At 40.3% G+C, this 13315-nt stretch overlaps 3 protein-coding genes across 8 annotated transcripts in view; 2 read left to right on the top strand and 1 right to left on the bottom strand.

Moving 5' to 3' along the window:
• The first annotated feature begins 447 nt into the window (after positions 1 to 447).
• Positions 448 to 3498, top strand: LOC132795801 (N-chimaerin). Of its 2 annotated transcripts, none has more exons than XM_060806702.1 (4): positions 448 to 716; positions 784 to 1917; positions 1981 to 2086; positions 2900 to 3498. In XM_060806702.1, the coding sequence occupies exons 1-4, from the start codon at positions 623 to 625 to the stop codon at positions 3093 to 3095; spliced, it is 1530 nt and encodes a 509-aa protein (XP_060662685.1). In that variant the 5' UTR covers positions 448 to 622; the 3' UTR covers positions 3096 to 3498. The 2 variants fall into 2 exon arrangements, with proteins under 2 accessions (XP_060662685.1, XP_060662686.1); XM_060806703.1 differs by having other exon boundaries at positions 449 to 716; positions 784 to 1914; positions 2900 to 3496.
• A 104-nt stretch (positions 3499 to 3602) lies between these two features.
• On the top strand, positions 3603 to 5292 carry LOC132796889 (uncharacterized). The gene has a single exon (XM_060808235.1). It carries the CDS (start codon positions 3698 to 3700, stop codon positions 4640 to 4642), a length of 945 nt encoding a protein of 314 aa, XP_060664218.1. The 5' UTR covers positions 3603 to 3697; the 3' UTR covers positions 4643 to 5292.
• Positions 5293 to 6131: 839 nt separating this feature from the next.
• The window catches only part of LOC132796027 (protein bunched, class 2/F/G isoform), a 68973-nt gene continuing 61789 nt past the window's right edge, over positions 6132 to 13315 (bottom strand). For 3 of the 5 annotated variants that reach the window (XM_060807041.1, XM_060807040.1, XM_060807038.1), the window contains 3 exons: positions 9225 to 9414; positions 6827 to 7538; positions 6132 to 6766 (listed from right to left, as the gene is read on the bottom strand). In XM_060807041.1, the coding sequence (XP_060663024.1) occupies positions 6487 to 6766; positions 6827 to 7538; positions 9225 to 9414 (1182 nt within the window). In that variant the 3' untranslated portion in view covers positions 6132 to 6486. Of the gene's footprint in view, positions 6767 to 6826; positions 7539 to 8991; positions 9155 to 9224; positions 9415 to 13315 lie in introns of those variants that run through there. The other 2 variants (XM_060807039.1, XM_060807042.1) reach the window with 2 other exon arrangements.

Below are 13315 nucleotides of genomic sequence, written 5' to 3'. Positions count from 1 at the left end.
AAGTGTTTTACAAGTGTTTATTTTTTTTTAATAATTTAATTGTATTTAATGAATAAAACAAAATGAAAGTAGATCTTTTTACAAAAGAAACGTACTTAAAGTTATTAAAAACAAATGAAACCCAAACAATAAGCCTTTTTTATATCCGACGTAAAACGTAAAGCTGTGTGAAGTTTAATATTCTAATTTGTGCGCCATATTTGCTTGAACATGACATAGCAATGAGCTTGTGAGTGGATGTATGCTCTTTAATCGATAGCTGATTATTGCAAATGTGCTTGGCAATAGCGAAAGGTGTACATTTTTTTTTGTAATAAATACAGAATATATACAGATATATCTTATAATTAAATATACAATATATAATTGTGTATATATAATAAATATGGAAATATTTGCACACTTTGCAACACTTGTCCAGTGGTAATTGTGCGTGTTTGCTCTTTGCTCGATGTTGGTCACACTGCATAGAAATAAACAAAAGCTAAAATGCATTTAATTTAAGCTTTAAGCAATTCGGCGAACAGTGCTAAACTGCATTCCTTAATTAGTTGCAATTGTGTTGCGCTTCTCTCTCTCTCTAACCATCTATCGCTGGCTGTTGCTTTTGTTTGTGTTTGCCATGTCGAAACCGGGCGCAGGCATCGTAGCCATATTGCCTGGCGGTGGCGGCGTCGAGCCAAGTTCGCCCGTTCAAAAGGTGTGGAAACCCGAACGTAAGTTGTGACTACTGAGTGTACTGTGTATGAATAATAATAGTGTGTTTAATGTGTGTGCGTGTAGTGTATAAAATACAATTGGATGCCCCAGCACCGCATCCAGTGCGTTGTCAACGCACTCTTGACACCACCCTGGAGGAACAGCAACAAGCGATACGTTTGTATGGCAGCGAATATCATGGCATCATGGGACACCTGGAGGCCGAACAGCTGCTGTCGCAGGCCAACGATGGCAGCTATTTGGTGCGGCGCAGCCCCAAAACTGATGGCTGTTATCATACGTTGAGTGTGCGCTTCAATAAGCGCACCAAGCATTATAAGGTCTTCTATAAGCCGGGCCATGGACACTATTTGCGGGAACAGGACAAGCACTATGAGACGGTGCACGAAATGGTCGCCGATGGCCTAATCAATTTCCATATGCAGCTGCATGCCAGTCCCATCATACAGCAGATCAATCAGCAGACGAAGAACTGCTATCAACAGAGTCCATACATGACGCTCAATCGTCGCAAACTACGAGCGCTGTCCAATGAGTTGGGTGGCAAGGCCACTGCAGTCGGGGACGATTGTGATGGCAGCGTTACGCTCAAGGTGAGCCAACAACAAGAGGCACCTCCGCAGCAGAAGGAAGTGCCTCAGCAGCAACACCAACAGCAACAGCTGCCGGCACAGGCAACGGATCCGATGCCACTCGTTTACGAGAAGCCGCACAACTTCAAGGTGCACACGTTTAAGGGCCTCAACTGGTGTGAGTTTTGCGCCAACTTCCTGTGGGGATTCACGGCGCAGGGCGTCAAATGTGAAGCATGCGGCTTTATGGCGCACAACAAGTGCTCGGAGCTGGTGCCGCCCAAGTGTGTGCCGGACTTGAAGTACATTCGCGGCGTCTTTGGCACCGATCTGGCCACCATGGTGCAACTGCATCAGTGTCACATTCCCTTCGTGGTGCGTCGCTGCGTCGAGGAGGTCGAGGCACGTGGCATGCTGCAGGAGGGCATCTATCGTGTATCTGGCTTTGCCGATGAGATCGATGCCTTGAAGTTGGCATTGGATCGCGATGGCGACAAAACGGACATGTCCGAGGCAACCTATGGCAATGTGAATGTGATTGCCGGCACTTTGAAGCTCTACTTGCGTCTGCTGCCTGTGCCGCTGATCACGTTCCAGGCGTATCCCAGTTTTATGGCTGCAGGTCGTGAGTTCTCTTGGAGTGTAAATTAACTCTTTAATTTGAATTTGTTCTTTTTGCATTTGACAGGAAATGCCAAGCAGACGGAGCAGCTGCAATTGATGGCGGAGGCAGCGCTGCGCTTGCCACCAGCTCATTACAGTTGTCTGCAGTATATGTTGGAGCATCTCAAGCGGTGAGTCACTCACACACACACATTCCATGCAAATCTGAGGTATCAGTCACCTAAAGTAATCATCTCTTTTTAAGTAGAAATCACATATTTCGGGTCGATTTCTCAATAATTTAAATAAGCTAAATTTCATTTGAAAATGTTATGTGACACACTAAAAGCTATAATGTACTTTGTCTATGTGAGACATTAATTAAAAATATAGCTGATGACACAAATTTCTTGTTGGAGTGTGTCAACATTTCACTAGATCTTTACACTTCATAAACTTCTATATAAAGTAAACGCAATATCTTCATTATTTACACTATGTGTCACATAAATAGAAAAAAATATGACCATTATAAAAAGTAACACATAATTGCTGTAGAATACATTTTCTGAAATATAATCACTATGTGACACTTAAAATAAAAATAGGCTGATTATACAAAAGGCTAGTCAACGTCTCAGTATATCTTATAGATCCGATAAACTTCCATATGAGGTCTCATATATACACACAAAATAGAAGAATAGATGACACATAATTTGCTTTAAAATACTTTGTCTTGAATATAATCACTTTGTGATACATAAATTAAAAAAAGTGCTGATTACACAGATCTTTATACTTCCGATAAACTAGAAGAGGAAATAATCATATAATTATTATTATTTTATTGGAATAACGAATACAATTCCTTATTGCAATGAGATGTGGCAGAGCGACTAAGGCCTTCAGGCTATCATATAATTATATAAAACATTCCTTATATTGATGACAATCTCTGCTATATAAATACGAGTAATATAATAATTTTGTTTAATTTTCAGCGTTGCTTCACATTACGCTGTCAACAAGATGAACGAGCACAATTTGGCGACTGTGTTTGCGCCCACGCTGATTGCCACGCCCCAGCACATGACGAATCTCACGGAGGAGATCTTTATGCTTTCCTCGCTGATCACGCACTGCGAAACCATCTTTGCATCATCCAGCAGCAGCATGAACTCGAATTCCTCTTCGTAAAAAGGAATCCAGCAAACAAAACATTTCCCAGTGAGCGAGCAAGCGCGAATGGCAGCTATCTCGCTCTCTCTCTCTCTCTCTCTCTCTCACTCTCTCTGTCTACACATGTCTCTGTCTAATTCGTTATGCACTCGAAAGGCAATCCTTAATTAGTTTACATTTTTAGCCAAGCATTTATTTATTTATTGTGAAAAGAAAAAAAAAACCATTTTATGCCCGCATCCTCGATACACTCACCAAAAATGTAGATCTTAAGTTTTAAAAATTGCAATCACATATTTTTGTATTTATTTAAGGATTAACGTACGAATTTACATACAAGGTTTTTTGGAAAGATTTTGAAATATTTCAACTAGAATATAAAATTGAATGAAATTACATTAAATTAAGCTATTTATGTGGAATGTAAGCAAATGATTTTGTAATGCTTAAGATTATTTTCCTTTAGGTCAATCGAAGTTTACAGCTGTGAAGTAAGTTTTATTTTTTTTTTTTTTTGTGATCTAGTTAGCTTGTCATATTAATTGTACATTTCCTTTATTTTCATCTGTTCCAAAATTTAAGGTTAATTGCTTTTATTTGTTTTGCAGTAGCGATTGAAGATGAGTAGCGCCACCAATGCGAATCTGAAGACGAGAACAAATCAAAAGGTGCAACAGAAATCGATTCAAAAGCAGCCAGAGAAAGCAACGATACAAAAGCTGGAGTCCAAGGAGGAGGAGAAACAGTTGCAGGCGCTGAAGGAGCAACAGCAACAAGGCGACAGCCAAGTGGTGAACAGTTTCTGGACATGCGATGAGCTGTTGCAATGCCTGCCGCAAGTGTTGCAGCTGCGCAAGATCTTCCAGCTGTACGTTCAAGATACGAGCAACGTCATCGATGTGCTCAAGGTGTCCGAGTGTTTGCATGCGATGGGACTGCGTTGCAGCGGCGTCACACTCAACGGTTGCCTGGCCGAGCGTTTGCTTCAGTTTCCGCCGGACCACAAGCCGCCGAATCGCGTCAGCTTTGAGCTGGTGCTAACGCTGTACAGCCAACTGGCCGAGGAGTTGCCCATTGTGTCATCGGTGCTGATCAATGGTCTGCGATCGTGTGATGGTCAGAGTGCGGGTGTCATGCCGTTGGTCAAACTCCGACGTCTTCTCGTCGCGATGGGACGACGATTGATTGAGTCCGAGATCTGTGCGCTGCTCGATGCTCTGCAGGATGACAAGGGCAATGTTAACTATGTGCGGCTGTTGGAGTCGATCTTTGCAGTCGACCTGCAGGCGGTGAATAAGTTGCAAGAGGTGCGTCTGTATCTGGATGCCGTTGGCAAGAATGCCAGTCACATGGACATGCGTAAGCGGGACGAATTCATTGCAACACTTCGCAACTTGGATGCCAGTGGCAGCGGTTACATTGCCGCCGAACGTTTGCTGCAACTTCTCAATGCGAATGGAGATCGTTTCACAATCGCCGAACTTGCCACGCTCACGCGAGGCATGACCAACTGCAAGAAGCAGGTTGACTATCGTCTCTTCCTGCGTCTCATTATGAATGAGTGAAAGACGTCTCTTTGGTAGTTGATCAACATTGTAGTAGTAAGGTTTAGGATAAATCCCGAAAAGAACTTTGTTCGCTTAGCTGTTTTGAGTTCGACTTTCCATCCATAACCAGGCCAGTTATCCTTGCTTAAAGATGCTTATGTTATGTATATGGTTCCGGATGATTCTCAATTCAAAACTTGTGTTATCGAACAGTATCGAACAGTAGCAACTATTTCTTGAGAACGTGACCGTGAAGAAGAACGTGCTTAATTCCAATAGTATTGTAATGATTTTCAGAAGAAAAAGTATTTCTAATAACCTCAACCTAATTTATTTGAAATGTTAAAAATGTATACAATCGCATTGCTGGCCACACTGTTTTTGCTATAGCATGTAAAGCCGACAGATGGCGCATGACGAAGTTGCCGGACTTTGGCAATACAAGCGCCATCTATGAGTCAATTTTTTGTAAATGTATAACAGTTAAAGCTGCACAACGATCTGGCAAGGTTAAGTTTAACGGTTTTAAGGGATCAACGCCAGGATATAACTGAATTTTTTTAAACAATGACACAAGTATTGGTTGTCAATCGATAGAGTTGGTTCCTAAGATCCTAGTAATATAAGTCCTTTAAAAATCGCGCAGGATATGGCGGAGATATAGCTTGTTTTAGAAAAACGACCTTAATCGCACCCTCAAAGTATGCTACAAAAAATATATATATTTTTTAACGCATATTATTGGTCATATATATGTCATATCCTTAAGGATCTTGCAGAGACTTACCTTTTTGTAATCAGCATAACAAATACTATCGATCTGCATTCAAGGATTTTTATTATCCTTCCCAAAATTGGTCCGAAAGTTGTGAAAATTTTTTAAGGTGAGTCTCGAAAAATTGCCAAAAATTTCAAAAATACGTCGTATCTTGGTCATTTCAAGGACGATCGTGATGTCCTTTGGCACAAGGATATATCTAAACAATAGAAATCGATTGGAATTTTCAAAAGGACGAAAATCCTTACAGGACTCGAGATAAAATGAATTTTTTGTAAATAGAAAATTGCGTATATCTCGCCCATATCCTGTCTGATCCTTGCGGGCTCAGTGTCAAACGAAGTCCTTTAAGGAGAGCTATTAGTGTACCAAAGGACATTCCAATCGTCCTGGTGGTTTTTGAGATATCCTGCAATTTTTGATTTTCGCCTGTTTCTTTTGGCCCTCGGACTGAAAAATTTCAAGTATTGGATTCTTAGATGACCCCATATTTTTTTGATGGTGATCGGTAGAGGATGTCCTTACGATTCTAGTAATACATGTCCTTTGAAAATTTGGCAGGATATGGCCGAGATATAGCTTGTTTACAAAAAACAAATCTTTCAGCACCCTCAAAGTATGCTACAAGAAATTATTTTTTTTTACCGCAAAAGTTGAAATTTGAATTGAAATTTGAACAGACAGATAAGTAAGCAAATTAGAATGGATAATATTCCTGGTGTCCTTTATGTGTTTTATCGATTTTAGCGTAGATTATGCATTTATTAAAAATATTACATTCTTGGTTTCTTAGGAGCTAAACGAATCGAAACGAAACTTATCGAGTCTAGAGCATTGTTAAAAAGTCATATTGTATTTTGGATTACAGATCAAGACGATTTTGATTTTGATTAATTATCGATCAATAAATTGCTTAAAGGTAGTAAAAAAAAATTGGTGTGCTTATTGGATACATTCTTTTTGGGCTTAGATTTGAGATCATTTCAGGAAATTATTTTCCCATTTTGTTTTTTTCTTTTTTTTTTTTTTTGGTTTTTCACTGTGGCAAGCTGTTGTTGTTGATGTTGTAGTTACTCGGCGGATGTCAGACATCCTCGATGTTGACGCAAGGCGTTAGCTCCATTTTGACGGGATGCGAAGTTGCCAACAACTGTTGCGTGTTGCTGCTATTGTTGTTGTTATTGCGCTCCTCGTGTTTTAAGACCTCGCACTGAGCATGAACCTGGGCCTGAGCTTGAGCTTGAGCCTGAGCTTGAGCTTGAGCCTGGGCAAAGCTGCGCACCTGCAGAAAGAGTCCGCCATTGTTGAGGAGACGCGCCTGATGTTCCTGTGCTTTGGCGCGCAAACAAGCAATCGAGTTGTTCCTGCAAAGAAATCCGTTAGCAATTGATAAACAGGCAAATAAAAAGGAAATCAACGCTTACCTGAAAGCATCCGGATCGTGCTCCATTAGTGCAGCGGCTGCTGCTGCGGCAGACAAATGATGTGCATGCAATGCTGCATGTGGCTGCTGCTGCTGCTGTTGATGTTGCTGTTGATGTTGCTGCTGTTGCTGTTGGTGTTGTGCGGCTGCTGCTGCTGCAGCTGCGACAGCAGTGTTCATAATCATGTGAAAGTCCTTGCTCGAGGCAGCGGCTCCTGCACCCGCCGCATTTGCCGCATCCAACAGCGGATGATAACTGGGCGTGGCAGTTGCATAATGTCCCGCCAGCGACGTCTGTTGCTGCTGCTGTTGCGGTTGCTGTTGTGGCTGCAACAAGTGCGTCGTCTGTGGCGGCTGCTGCTGCTGTTGCTGTTGCGTTTGCTGTGGCGATGGCGAACCGAGTTCAATGTGCGGCGATCCAGAGCTGTTGGTTGTTGCCCCCGTTGGTGTTGTGGCCGCCGATGAGGCTGCCGCATAGCCGCTGCTGCCGTGCGGCGTCGTCGATGCTGGCGGCACTGTGGATGCAATCGTTGGACAGCTGCTTGGCGCCGGACTCACAACATTCAACGACTCGGTGGATGAGCTCAGCGCTCGCGAGTGTGAGCGCAATTCATCCGAGTGCGCTGACTTGGAGCCAGCCGAATCCTCGTGATCGCTTACCCCGGAATCGTCCTTGAGCGCGGATTGTGCCTCAATCGATTTGCGATGCATGCCTAATAAAAGGAGAAATAATAGAATGTTAGCATTATTTATTACAAGTGTGAGTTGTTGTTAGTTTGTTTGGGGGAGTTGTAGGAACTGATGAAGCTTTGAAGCTACGTTTTTGAAGCTGATTACTCTATATATAGATTAATTCAATTCTGTGGTAAATACTAATCGTGTTTCTTTAATCTCAAAGCAACTCTATGAACTTAAAGCTCTTTTAAAATCAGCTTGCTGTTTGCTAAAATTAATAAGCTCACAGTTATTCATTAATCTAAAACCAAAGCTCTTTATATTAGTAAACAAAAGCTTCTTTTAAATCAGCACAAGCTACAATACAAAAGTAAAACAATTGCTTTTATCTATGAAACTTTACCTCAATTAAGTCAAAGATTGAAATTTATTATACCAACTTTTCCAATAAAAAACAGCTTTTATGTAATTATAGAGTACAAACTTTTATAGACTTTAGCTTTAAGAAAACTCAGCCATTTAAATTAAAAGAAAATGATTAAAAATGTAAAAATAATAAAAAATGATTACCTCTAAACTATATTTATGTTATCAACATTTAATGTCAGAACAATTCGAACCTGCAGTTGCATTAAAGAATCAGCTAAATAGTTGGGACAACGAGGACTAACAGATGTTTGACATTAATCTCACAGAACGAAAAACGTCACGCCCAAGTGATCTAATGGACTGCAAGTCAAATTGAGAGAGGAAGAGAGAGGGAGGAGGCTCAAAACTATGAGACTACTATTAACTGGTGGGTCACTGCTCAATATCAAATTGCCAACTAATTTGACAGTCGCGTACTTAATTAAAAACTCTAGCCTCAAAAATGCTAAGCCGTTAAGCCACTTAAGACTTGAAGAGTGGCCAAAGGAAGAAGGAGGAGGAGGAGGAGTTACTTGGAAATTAATTTGCGAGACACCCAGAGAATTATCACCGAGGAGGGATGGAAGTTTGCCAAAGACAAGTGCCAATAAAACTAGCAGTTTCTCCCTCTCCTCTCCTCTCCTCTCCTCCCTCAACCTTCTTCCTCTGGGTCTCAGTCAGGCCACAGACAATGGAAATAGATAAACGATAAATGCCAAATTAAAGCGGAATTCCCTTGAATGCCCTGCGTCACCCTATCGCGTGTGCATTTTGCATTTATTAAGCGATTATTAACAAATAAAAGCCACGAGTAGAATGTCGAAAGCAACCCTGAACTGGGCTGGGAAACAGATTCAGCTACCTCCTCCTCCTTCATTCGCCTGCACGTCCCCTTTTGGCACTTGTTAACTGCCAGTCGCTAATCCGCAAAGTCATTTCGAGGCAGTCGACTGAAGTCAAAGAAATGTGCGCAACATATGACGACAAAAATGGTAAAAGGACGAAACCAAATATGCTCACAATTTTCAGCTCTCCCCCTTCCCCTGTCCCAGTTCCCCCTCCTTTCTTTCGCCGACCAAACCGATATCATTTTATAATCCCCCGAGCTGCTGGCCTTTGTCTCGCTCAAAATTCAATTAAACTCGCCTCAATGCAAACGCGACTTCGATGGCGATTTTGCGTTTGCGTTTTCGTTTTCGTTTGCGATTTCCTATTCGATTTGGGATTTTGGGTTTTCACGGTTTTACTGTTTTTTGTTTTTTGGTTTTTGGGAGGATTTGTTAGTTTTGATAGTTCGATATGATTGTTGCATTTACATTTCTGTTCCATACCTAGTAGCCAGGGTGCCACCGCATCGTTGTCCTTGGCCGACTTCAGTATGGTCTCTGGCAATGGCAGCGAGTGTCGCACCATCGCCCCATACAATCCATATTCGGCCATGATGGTGCTACCGCCCCAAACCTTTTCGGTTTTGCGCCATTTCGCACGTCGATTCTGGAACCACACCTGCAAAAGTATTTGAGAAATCAACGCAATTATTGTCAAATTCACTGTCATATATGTTAAAAGAAATTGGAAGTCATAATTTTGCGGGGGCGGAAGTGGGCGTGGCAAAAATTTGAAACAAACTTGATCTGCGTGAAAACATAACAAATGCTGTCGAAAATTATAGCTCTATCTCCAACAGTCTCTGAGATCGAGTGCTTCATACGGACGGACGGACAGACAGACAGACGCATAGACGGACATGGCTATATCGTCTCGGCTGTTGATGCTGATCAAGAATATATATACTTTATAGGGTCGGAGATGCCTCCTTCTACCTGTTACATACATTTCCTGTCGGCACAAAGTTATAATACCCTTCTACCCTATGGGTAGCGGGTATAAAAAGTTGTGACGCTCCGGCGTGGAAAAGATTGTATCGGTAAAAATTAATGAGATCGAAGGCGAAATTCTAATATATTTCTGACTTCGTATTCGTAAGAAAGCAAACACAATGCGATTGCGATAACATATAGTATATCAATGCTGAAATGTAGAGTTAAGTTAAGACCAGTTGTCAAAACAGAAAAAAAGTTGGAACGAAAAAAGCGAAACCTTTATAAAACAAGTAAAAAAGCTACAGTCGAGTGTGCTCAAATGTGAGATACCGGAATAAGGGCGAAATAGATCAGTTTTAATTTTAAAATATACCAAAATTATATACTGCAAAGATATTCAAAATATACCAAAAGCTATATTTGGAATAATGATATCGTACTACAGTCAAAATATACCATAGAAAAACACTTTTATAAATTCCGTATAGTTAAGATTAAAGAGCAATTCTCAAATTTTATTCTTTTCTGCCAGCTGAGACCGCCATATGGCAGAGAAGCCAAGCAAAAGGAGCACAACTTAAGCATTTGGCCATTTGAGTAAGCTGTGTTGACCAAGTTGACCATTGGTCATTGGCCACTGAGCTTGAAGGCTGGGCGTGGCTGACACTTTGGGGGGCGGTGGCGGTGGCGGGGGCAAATGGCATGCAAATTGCAAATTATTAAATAAAAAACTCGTTGAAATTGAAAAAATGTAAATGGAATGCTTGCGAAATGCTAATACGAAGAGAATATTCGCTCGGACCGTAAACGCTTTTAGCAGCAGCGATGACAGCATTGAGAATGGTAAGCAGAGGACAGAGAGAGAGAGAGAGAGAGAGGGGGGAGAGTGAGAGAGTGAGGTAGGGGGCAGTGTGTTCACACATAATAGCAAATAATATACATATTCGCATATAAGTGACCAAATTAGATTATCTTCCAAAACATTAAACCGATTCGCAGCAGCAACAACAACAACAACAACAACAACAATGTGAATGCACAATAATAAGAAAACATTAAATGTTGATCACAAAAGCGAGTCAACAACAACAAGAAGAGGAACAACAACGGCAGCAGCCACAACAACAACTGTCACAATAAAAGGATTTGGCACACACACACACACACACTCGGACACACACGCAAAAGGATGAGCTCAAGTTGAAGCAAGGACCGAAAAGGATTTAACTTTGACTTGCAACCCTCGCACGCACTCGCCTTTCCCCCTTCCCCTCTTCGCCTCTCTCTCTCTCTCTCCCACTCTGTCGCTGATTCACTGTCTCTCTTTTGCGCTGTCGAGTCGCAAAAGAAGTCATCATTTTTCTGGTCCATCAAATCGTTTAGTTCTGCTATTAGTCATGTGCGACGACGGTACGACGAAGGACACAGGCAGCAAAGAGCGACAGATGGAAAGGGATCGAGGAGGGGGGAGTTAAGAGGGGTGGCCACTAAACTGAAATCGACGAGGCGACGCTGCTTGAAGTGGCTGCTCGACGAGAGAACGACACAACTGGAAAAACGCTGCAAAATGAAAATTTATAATAAAAAGCAAAATATGCAAAATAGGTTGGCATGCCAAAAAAAAGAAGCAGAAGAAGCAAAAAGCAAAAGGGGAAGCACTATGAGAGGGGGAGGGGGGGAGTGCAGCAATGTGGCGACATTTTTGCTGAAATTCTTTTTGGCACGGCCCAAAGACAGCCCCACAGCATTTCCCTCTCTTCCCTCTCTCTCTCTCTCTCTCACTCGAAGATTGAACAAATCGCTACAAAATCAGAGCAACGGGAAGCGAGAGAGAGGGCGAGAGGGAGAGGGAGAGGGAAGGTGGTTGAGTTAGCCTTTCGCCCCAAAACGAAGACAAAGTGATTTGGCTTTTGATTGTGTCAGCTGCTGGTCGGGAAGGTGCCTACGCCTTTGGCAATTGCAACTCGTCTTCTTCCCTCTTCTTTCCCTCTTCCACTCTCCCTCCCCCTCTGTCTCTTTCAGAAGATATATGGAACTGACAACTTGGCTCATAAATTGCGGCATATGAGAAATTGGCAGCACCACAAAATGTCAGGCGAGCCACTCAGTGCGGCCCACTAAATTTAGTGGCTAAAAGGAGCATTGGCTGAGTGCCTCGACACAGTCACATCAAGGGGATTATGGCACAGGGAAAGACCTAGACAGAACACCATAGGGGAAAAGGGATAGAGAGTATAAAGAAAGTGTAAGAAAGAAAGGAATTCAATCTGCAGTTACTCTTTAAAAAGCTAAAAGCTAAATATGATTAAGATATTTTATACCAAAGAAGCTCATAAGCTATGCTAAGACTATTTTAATTAAAACTTTAATTGTTATCCCGAAAACGTTCTTAACATTTTCAAGTTCGGCTTACTTTCTTAGAACAATGAAATTTCTAGCTCAAAAACTATTGGTAATAGGCAACATAATAGAAAGCTTTCAATAGGTATTTTTTCTTCAAACGAATTATCATAAAAAAAAATTAAAACTTAAAAAAAACATTTGAACATAAAATGATTATTTTTGTTTTTCCCTTTGTATATTGCCTCAATCAATCTGAGATGCCTGCTTACTACTTGCAATAAAGCTTTATTCTAAAAATATACTGAAAATAAACCAAAAATGTACCGAAAATATACCACAAGTCGCAAAAGTACACCAAATGCAATATTTGACATATCGATATAGTACTACATTAAAAATATTCCAATATACCGAATGCTATATTTGACATATCGATATAGTACTACATTCAAAATATTCAAAAAATACTAAAATATACCGAATGCTATATTTGACATATCGATATAGAACTACATTCAAAATATTCAAAAAATACTAAAATATACCGAATGCTATATTTGACATATCGATATAGTACTACATTCAAAATATTCCAAAAATACTAAAATATACTGAATGCTATATTTGACTACATTCAAAATATTCAAAATATACTAAAATATACCTAATGATATATTTGACAAATTATTCCAAAAATACTAAGATATACAGAATGCTATATTTGACATATCGATATAGTACTATATTCAACATATTCCAAAAATACTAAAATATACCGAATGCTATATTTGACATATCGATATAGTACTATATTCAACATATTCCAAAAATACTAAAATATACCGAATGCTATATGTGACATATCGATATAGTACTACATTCAACATATACCAAAAATACTAAAATATACCGATTGCTATATTTGACATATCGATATAGTACTATATTCAACATATTCCAAAAATACTAAAATATACCGAATGCTATATGTGACATATCGATATAGTACTATATTCAACATATTCCAAAAATACTAAAATATACCGAATGCTATATTTGACATATCGATATAGTACTATATTCAACATATTCCAAAAATACTAAAATATACCGAATGCTATATGTGACATATCGATATAGTACTATATTCAACATATTCCAAAAATACTAAAATATACCGAATGCTATATTTGACATATCGATATAGTACTACATTCAAAATATTCCAAAAATACTAAAAT

Source organism: Drosophila nasuta, chromosome X (assembly GCF_023558535.2).
Source record: "Drosophila nasuta strain 15112-1781.00 chromosome X, ASM2355853v1, whole genome shotgun sequence".
NCBI classification, from domain to species: domain Eukaryota; kingdom Metazoa; phylum Arthropoda; class Insecta; order Diptera; family Drosophilidae; genus Drosophila; species Drosophila nasuta.
Note: the sequence above shows the minus strand (reverse complement) of the source record. Positions and strands in the feature narration are given on the sequence as shown.

Coding starts and splice junctions, on each gene's coding strand:
- LOC132795801 (XM_060806702.1), top strand. CDS start 623: ATGTCGAAACCGGGCGCAGGCATCGTAGCCATATTGCCTGGCGGTGGC. Junction 717..783: donor AAAGGTGTGGAAACCCGAAC/GTAAGTTGTGAC, acceptor GTGTGCGTGTAG/TGTATAAAATACAATTGGAT. Junction 1,918..1,980: donor CAGTTTTATGGCTGCAGGTC/GTGAGTTCTCTT, acceptor TGCATTTGACAG/GAAATGCCAAGCAGACGGAG.
- LOC132796889 (XM_060808235.1), top strand. CDS start 3,698: ATGAGTAGCGCCACCAATGCGAATCTGAAGACGAGAACAAATCAAAAG.